General features: G+C 45.8%; 1 protein-coding gene across 1 annotated transcript; it reads left to right on the forward strand.

Moving 5' to 3' along the window:
- The first annotated feature begins 741 nt into the window (after window positions 1-741).
- LOC149328819 (RING finger protein 151-like) lies at window positions 742-8736 on the forward strand. The gene is given in 3 exon segments (XM_089561654.1): window positions 742-1029; window positions 8586-8636; window positions 8638-8736. Coding segments are annotated over 3 exon segments (438 nt in total).
- Window positions 8737-9074: the final 338 nt, after the last annotated feature.

A 9074-nucleotide genomic window follows, 5' to 3' on the forward strand; every position in this document is an offset into this window, starting at 1 on the left:
CAGGTCTTTGACGTCTTCTTATGAATTAAGATAACGTTACCGTTTTCCCAAGCGCTCTCCCGGAACAGCATGACGGCAGATTGTGAACAAAGCATATCAGATGGCCAGCACTCTTGATAATCGAAACTTCGCACTCGTACACAAGAGCATCGTTGTCTCTTGTAGGCCCGGCAGTTTCACTGCAGCAACGCTAGGGAATCCCCTCATTGATTTTCCTCGGAAGAGGAAACGTCGAAACGGCGGATCAACAAAACTTTTATTGCAACCTCTCTATATTTGCGTTTTTTCGTCCGGTGTTGTTCGTACCCTTGGGTAGAGCAGCGAAAACAACACATGCTTTACACAAGACATGCCTGGTTAGAGAACTAATAAAGCACATGAAGAGTATAATACGTGCTTTTACCGTAGCGCAAGAAAAATTTAGAGAAGTAAATAAGCTATTCTATCGGAGCATCTACGGAGTACTATACAGAAAAATAGCCAGTGCGCAGCCGCAGTGAGTAACGCGAGAGTTAGGTGGAAGCGAAAAACGTTTTCTGGTTCTCGCTCTTATCATTTCCAGACAGTTTCAAGAAGGCCAAACCAGCCCAACATCCCATACATTTAAGCCGATAAGGTAGGGATCATGATAATCGCGGTGATGTGACAAGAAAATAGATAACATATAAAATGGGACACATTGGCAGCCCCAGAGGGTGTTTCCTTGAGCGCCGAGTGGCAGCGAGCGTAGGGCGGAGAACTATGGCTGTGTCTGGTACGCGGTACACACTCGTCGGTTTTTCGGAGGCTCTGGACTGGAGGCCTCTACTTTTCGTGCAGCAAGCTCCATCTAGCATAATATGCGGGGCCTGCGGACTCATACGGCCTGTGACCGCCCGTTTTCCCTGCCAGCACGTCCTGTGCGGGTACTGTTACGAGCTGTCCAACCTGGGCGATCATGTTCGCGCCTGTCCCCTTCACTGCGAGAAGTATCCAGAGGAGAAAGTCGTCATTCAAGCGACTGCTGCCGACGAGCTTCTCAAAATGGAGGTAAGCGCAGGAGAAGCTTTCAATTTCTAACTCAGGCTTGGCTTTGAAATCATAGTAAAACATTGTAGACAGGTCCCAAATGTATTGCAGTGCCTAATGTTTGAATAAAAACTGCTACTATTCCAACGTGTGTTGAGCAATACAGGAAGCCTGACGAGTTAGTTGCCTGGTTGCTTTGTTTCGCTAAAACCCCATAAATCCGTAGTGTTCACCGTTGATATCGAGCAGAACTTTTATTGTGGCCTTTGCTAACCGCGCAATGAAAACGGGATCCATTAGACAGCTTTAGTTGCACGTGCGCAGCAAGCTTGCATGTGCAGCACCCGTGGCGTTGCGAACTGTGAACAGTGCAACAAGGACTCGTTTAGTTGACCACTGTGCATCGTCCATCAAGTGACGCGCACGCATTGGCGAATGTAGCGACGATATTTCAGAATACCATGTGTCCCATTGATTGGAACCAAGATTTTAAAAAACGAGGGTACTAGACGAGTGAAACAAACTTAGTAGTGTTAATAGTGCTACGGCCTAGTAAGCAGCACTTGTTCTTTCCGGAAGCATAGATCATTACAAGAAATTAATAAGCTAACTTTTCATTTTTTGCCCAGAATAAAATGCCAGTGTAGAAGTTACAATGTTTCAAAAATGAAAACAGCCCGGTGAAATGTTTGCACGGAGCTACCATTTACGCAATCATGATTCAAAAGCAGAAGTGCGAAAGCACAAATTTCTACAGTTCTCGACGATTGATTTAGTTTTTTCGTTTGTTTTGACTAAACTAAAAGAAACTCCGCGAAATACTGAAAGCTAACACGTTGCAACGGTGCTACTTGAGGGTTCCAAGACACGTCTCAGGGAACGAAATCCGCTATTTTCCGGAGCGCTGTGCCCGAAGGGGCTTTCGGTATACACTGCGTGATTGATATGAGCCACACGTTAGAACTTATTACGTTTTGTAGTTTACAAGCTTTCGTTTAAAACCAGTAAATAAACCTGCAGACATTACCTGATTACCTGTCGTGAATTGATTACCTTTCAGGAACAACGCAAATTCTGCAAAATACGCCCATAGGCTGTCAACAGCACTAAATTGCTTTCACTTGGATAGAACAATCGGTCTTTGCTTAAAAACTTGCTCACTAGTATTGGCTGAGATGCCTGGCATACCAGAGCTGGGCCGACGCTTTTATTCAGCAAATATTGGTGCGTGCATGACTAGCCTAAGCTTTCTCAGAGAGTAAAGCTATGAAAATAGGAGATTCCTATAGTGACGAAGCTGCAGAATGATTCGGCTAACGCCGTTTGTGACAATCTACCGCCGCCAGCAGCCTTAAATCAAGCGCTTGAGCGCCTCCCTTTGTCTGATATTAACAATTCTGAGCATTGGCCGCTAGGTCAGAGATCACGGCGCAAGGTGTGTTCGCCGCAGCTGTTGTTTTCTGGTAGCTTGAAGCCGCCCTGAAATAGTCTCGGTCCGACGGACTAACGCTCAGCGGCCATGTCAGTAGATGACCCACGTCCGAGCATTCGGGTGTAGACTTCTGGTCTTTGGGCGGGAGTACAACCTTCCAATGTATCAAAAGTATGACATCAGTGTAGACATTTTGCTCGATGAAGGTTTTACCAAGGAGCGAACCCGAAAATCCGGTGATTATGGACGCATGTGCATAAGGCACACGCCAAAGCGACCATCGTCCTTTCCTAAAGCAGCGCGAGGGCCCCGTAGTCTTTCTCACCGTTATTGCAGTCCTTATTATGCCCGCCCCGACAACCGAAGAGAGCCAGTGAACCTGTCAAATATCACCAAGCTCGGTAATCCGCGATCGAGCCCCAATGTGTTTGGCTTTTCGTCGGTGTAAAAGTTGACAAGTGCTGTTATGCGTGCAAGGGAATAAACTGAGCGCTGCAAAAAAATCGGACCTTTCCAAATGGGCAATCACAAGCTGGTTTTCCTCGAGCTTTTTTTCTCAATCTATTGCTAACGAGGCTCCTCATCATCAGCCTGGCCGAGCCCACTGCAAGGCAAAGACATCTCCCATGTCTCTCCAATTAAACCTGTTCGTGGCCAGCTACGGCCACCGTGACCCCGTTAACTTCTTAAATTCATCCGTCCACCAAACTTTCTGCCGCCCTCTCCTGCGCTTGTCATCTCTTGGAATCCACTACTTTACCGTTAAGAACCAGCTGTTATCTTCCATTCGCAATACATGTCCTGCTATATGCCCATTTCTTCTTCTTGATTTCAGGATGTCATTAATCCGCTCATATCCAGTCTCATAACTGTTTACTAAAACAAGATGTGATGTGGTGATTGCGAGAGAACTTAATGTAACTGTGAGCATGCCGCTGGCAGTTGTTGCCATGCGGCTTGCCCTGAAGATCGTTGACGTTTATGCCAAGGAATGAGACAGCAGAAAAACAAAAATCTGGCTGCGAATAGCTTTAGAAGCAGCCAAGCTGATTACTGTCGAAGTGGTCTGTGTTTTCTACGTGCGCAGCAAATCCCCCCAGTGTGCCATTTGGTTCCGCCACCGGCCACTGATGAAGCGAAAGACCAACACTCGGGTCACATATTTACGAAAATGAAAGGGCGTACACCGCAAGTAGTCACAGGTGACTGTTCTGAAAATTGGCAGTTTATCTGAAACAGAAGGGCTGTTTGTCGGTTAGACATTTATGTGTACCTCATACTGTGCGACGTAAAAGAAACTGTAGTCACTTAAAGCGAGCTATCTTCCTGACGAACGCAGTGGTGGCGCAGCGTTTGGTCGGAAGCAGCGAGCGCCGCGTTGCCATGTTGACAACGCAACCATTAACGTTCTCCTTAACGTGCGCGCATAATGGTGTCTAGCGTTCCAATGCCGGCAGAAAACAGACACCTAGCGTTCCGCGCATGCGCATTCGTTACTTCAGTGGCACTGCGTATGCCTGACAAAATGCGTACCATTGAAGCATGGCGTGTTCCTCGAGAGTGATTCGTTTCCGAGGGTACCAGCAGCACTTTCGGAAAGGTACGTGTGCACTTGCACTGGTTCTCTCACAGTTCGCTGGGCATGCGCTTTAGGCGCCTCGAGGACGCGTGGCGTGATAGAGGATAACACACTATTCTTTCTTTATTTATTCTGTCCTCGCATAGCATCATTCTGTTGATTGTGGCGTACAAAACTCACTAAACTCACTAAAAAAATACTAAAACTGCGTTGTAATTCAATAAATGATGGCTGATGGTTCACCCTCCGGAAGCCAATAAAAAGTTTGCTTCACTGGAGTAAAGTGCAGGCGCTTGATAGTTTTACAAGAAAAGAGAACAACCAGATGCATCTGCTTAATCTGCGATGTAAGACCAGCCGATAGGTTTGTATAAGTTACTGTACACGTGCCCCAACATGAACTGGGGAAAAATATTTTGGCGATTTAATGTTTCTATCACGACTATGCATTCGAAAAAGTGTGCTGAATTGTATTTGACAGCCTCAAAGTGGACCAGACGAAGCGTTTCCGAATACAAACTGAGGTACTTTAACTTCCCTTTTGTAATAAAGGGATTCTTCATTCGTTATCCTTTGCGTTTTATTTTTATTCACGACAACAGTAAACCTTCAGTTGGTAGTGTGCGCGTAACCATGGTGATTGCCCTCCCTGGCTTTTCTTGTTTCCATGTATAGCTATGCAGCACCTGCACTTTACTCTGTTGTTAAATAACCAACTACCCCGAACGCAGATTACACTTAGTTCTATTGCTCATGTGCCTTTGTGTTTTGCGACAGACGTGACCATGAAACCGCCCAGAAAGAACCACACGTATCTGGAGCCCGTCCGTAGGTTTTGTTGCCTTCTTCAGCAGCCGTCTTTGCCGCCCGTCTTTTTTTTGTTACATCTCTTGTTGGTGAGGCAGTCTAAAAAGTCAGCAAGAAAATGCTCTGTAGCGAGTGGAAAGATGGTGCTTTTTCCTCTACTCTGCGAAGCGTCTAAAAAAGACGTCAATGTTGCGTTAGCCGCGAAACTAGGTCTCGGAAATCGCAAGCTTGTTTAGTTTTTGAAGCTTTGCCCCTATCACTCATTCCATAGTTCCGTAGTTCACGCATGGAAGACTGGCTTTCTTTATAATTATATCTCCTACAGAAACGCGCATAGATTTCTTACGGCCTCTTGTCCCAATTGATCGCCTCAATGGTTTCAGGATCCAAGATCCGCGGCTTGCATGTACGACATGCCTTACAATCGACCGCGTGAGCAGGCCTACTTGCCGTCGGCGCGAGACTCGCGTAATGACGGGCGGAAGGTCGGTTTTCGCTTGTCACAGGCGCCGCATCTGCCTTACGACACCACGAGTTTGCCCGCGGCGAAAGGCTTGATGACACAACTACAAATTTAAAATAAAGGATGCCCATGTGCAATTTACAAATATCTAGAAAAGGCGTGGCGTAACGAGGTAATACTGCTTTTCCTGTTAGTGCACTGCATGCCAGCTTACAAGTCTGCGGAAGCCTGCTTGCTGGCTGTCAAGGCTAGTGGACCCTTTCAATTTCTTTGACTGTGCACTGTCGTTAGTTATCCTCGTCCTTGCCCCATTTATTCCATTTCCTCAACGAAAACGGCAACTGAGCAGAAAGTGAAGTTTGCCTGTGTCCACCGATTATAGCATTTTGGCTATAAAGACACCTCTCTTAAAAGGGGTCTATAGATTTTCTGTGTACTTCTTACTACTATGTTACCTTCCTGTAGGCTGTTTCTTACTTTTAGTCATACTCTGCAGGATGTGTGCAGAAAGAGTAATAAAAGTGTATGACCATAAATCCAGACACTGTACAACCTTCGTGTAGGCAGTTACTGTCTTTTATTCATAGTCCGTAGACCACGTGTAAAAAGTACTAAAAGTGTATGGCCATCAACCGAGTTTGTCTACCGAGTGTCCTTAGGGTTTGCATTTGTTATGGACAAGTCCTTTTAAGCATGAAATGCTTTTAGCCCCCGTTGTCGGCAGTGTGGTGACGTCACGCCGAGACCGAGAGCCATCATCCGGGCACTGAAATCCAGTCATCCGGGCACTGAAATCCAGTCATCCGGGCACTGAAATCCAGTCATCCGGGCACTGAAATCCAGTCATCCGGGCACTGAAATCCAGTCATCCGGGCACTGAAATCCAGTCATCCGGGCTCTGAAACGAGAACATCCGGGCACCGTACGAGACTTAGCGAGATTTAACGAGACTCTGTAAGCCCTCCTACGCGACCGGCATGCAAGCGCCGGTTGGTCTCCAAACGAGACAAAAAAATAACTGCTGCCATTGCCTTCTTACTGTTTATCAAGATATCAGTGGAGCTGTGGGTTTGATAATGCACGGAATTATAATTTCCGATTTCTAATAAGGCGTGCAAAAAGCACATAAATGCCACGTTACACTTCGTTGTCATACGTGATCCGGCGGAGAAGCGCTGCGTTCAAAGGGCAAGGCATCGCGCCGAACAGGTGGTGGCGTTCCTCCCTTCCTTTATGGTGCGGTTCGGGTGTCCACCGAGATGGCAGAGAATTACTGCGCCATTTCCTTTCATCAAAAAACCTTGCGTTCAAATGGCAAGGCATCGCGCTGAACGGGTGGTGGCGTTCCTCCCTTCCTGTACGGTGCGGTTCGGGTGTCCACCGAGATGACATTAGGCCCGTAAACATTTCATGCTTACGCTACTCTCGTTTACGGGAGAGGCAGAGATTTTTTTCCACAGGAAGTTTATAGCGTATTCAGGCTAAATTGTCTGGAAGTCTATATACTGCCTAAAACAAATTTAGTACCTTAAACGAGGTTTTTATAAACTACAAAATAGCTGTGAAAGATGAATAGCTTTCACCGTCACACACAGTTCGCAAGTAAACTCCACAGCGTCCGCAGTTTTTTAATTTTTGCCGAATCTCGCAGGCTGTGCTACGCTAGCCCTGATTTTAAAACGAAGACCACAGGTCAGTTTTCGGTGATGAAGACAGAAATGTTGAAATTTCACCCTATTTTTATTCTCCGTTAAAATCGACTTTGGCGTTTCTGCATGTGTTTACACCTTTGTAGCAGTAAAATACGCATTGTTCCCTATAAAAAAGGTGTTAAATATTTTCACACCACTATAAACACCTTTTTTATAGGGAACAATGCGTATTTTACTGCTACAAAGGTGTAAACACATGCAGAAACGCCAAAGTCGATTTTAACGGAGAACAGAAATAGGGTGAAATTTCCTGGGCTTTTGATTTAATAAAATAATGAATTCCTGAGACACATGGCGTGATTTTCACTTCGCAGTGCGAGAAGTAAATATGTTCAAATTTTCTATTTGCGCATTATCTAAGAAATCATAGTATGTAGTATTTTTTGTAACCCAAATATTGTACACGTGTATACCAACGGGTACACGTGTATACAAACAGGATATTGTTTTCAATTTCATTCTTGCCCTACGCTTCCGTTGTACCAACGGGCTAACTCGCTTTATCTCAGTTTCAAACTTTATCGCTCGTGCTGTTGAGAGGGAAATGAAGCAAGATGTTGGTAAGCGTAACGTCACTTGGATATTGCATGCGTGCAGCTGAAGTCAAACTATAGAGCAGCAAAGAAGTCGACCATAAGCGAATAAAAAAGGACGTTCACTTCTTCGCGAATAGCTATTAGTAAAGAATGACGTTGACGGATATTATTATGTATGTTAATTTAACATATAACACAATGAACGCTTGCACATAATTCTGCATGCGTCGACGCACAATTCGCCTTCTGACATTTTTTGCAGTCAAAACTGACCCTTGAAAACTATAAACTGGTGGGGCGCTGTACTCAGGAAATGATACTACGAAAGTGCTGTGCGTCGTCATTCATAATTTTTACAATGAAACGAGCACATCTCGCCGTCTGTTGTAGACACGGCTAACGTAGCCCTTGTAGTTCGCTGTAGCGGAAAGTTCCATGTGCGTTTGTAGGCTGGTAAGAATCGAAATAGACCGAAGACCTTCAGGTGCCATTCTTGACAATGTGACACACGATGAACAATGAGGGGAGGGTGAGCTTCAGTCTGCAGGTATTAGTGTGAGGCTGCCTCTGGACCTTTTTTCTTTTTGTTTTCTTTTCAGTATATTATTAGGTTACCTTCTGCCAAAAAAGCCATAAACGAGGGAATAAACTCTCCACACGTTATTTCTGGGGACGTGAAGGCTAGCTTTGAAATAGGGTTATCATTTTGATGGCATGTGGTAAAGGCAATATTGGCACTTGGCGCGTGGTGTACCTGAGTGTGGAATTTGGTTGGCAAAGGATGAGTTTAGTGTAGCAATTGCCCTGCACAAACCATTGGCCTCTATGTGGCGCTCTGCTCTGATTTCATCATTGCTCACAAATATCATTAATTGTGAGGACAGGTCGGTGCCTCTTCGAACTGTGGGATACGTTTTGTAACAAGCCAAACGTTGTTTATGTTTAAGTTGGATGAGAGAACGTGTCCCACAATACACCGATACTCATATTATATCACATCTGTTATATTCACATCGCTTTATGCAATGCAATGCTGTTTCATGCGCAGGTCAGATGCTGGAACGCGCAAGCTGGCTGCAAAGCCGTCATGGCTGCTTCAGACCTGAGCAAACATTTCCACGGTGACTGTTGCCATCACTCGACCTCATGTTCCAAGTGCTCGGCGTCTGTTCTCTGCGCCGCCATCTCGGCACACCTAGTCAGCGATTGCAGCGACCATGTCCTGACCGCATCATCTTCGGATCACCATGACTCGTACAACAGAAATGAGCCGATGGAGTTAAAAGGTTTCAGAGAGCTGCTCCACCAATGCACTGCTGACATAAAAGCTGGTGTGCAGCAAACACTCAGTGATCACATTGTCCAGAACCAGACACTTGGTGAAGTCCGAAGCTGCATAGAAGCACTCAAGGAAGACACATGGACAGCGATCGCCGAAACGTCCTCACACAGGCGCGACAGTTCCGTAAGAAGTGTAGCTTACTCCGCCGGTGCTGTTGAAATGAACGTGGGTGAGTCCTCAAACCCATCGAGTGGA

Source organism: Amblyomma mixtum, chromosome 9 (genome assembly GCF_055824585.1).
Source record: "Amblyomma mixtum isolate Tamu chromosome 9, ASM5582458v1, whole genome shotgun sequence".
Taxonomy (NCBI): Eukaryota; Metazoa; Arthropoda; class Arachnida; order Ixodida; family Ixodidae; genus Amblyomma; species Amblyomma mixtum.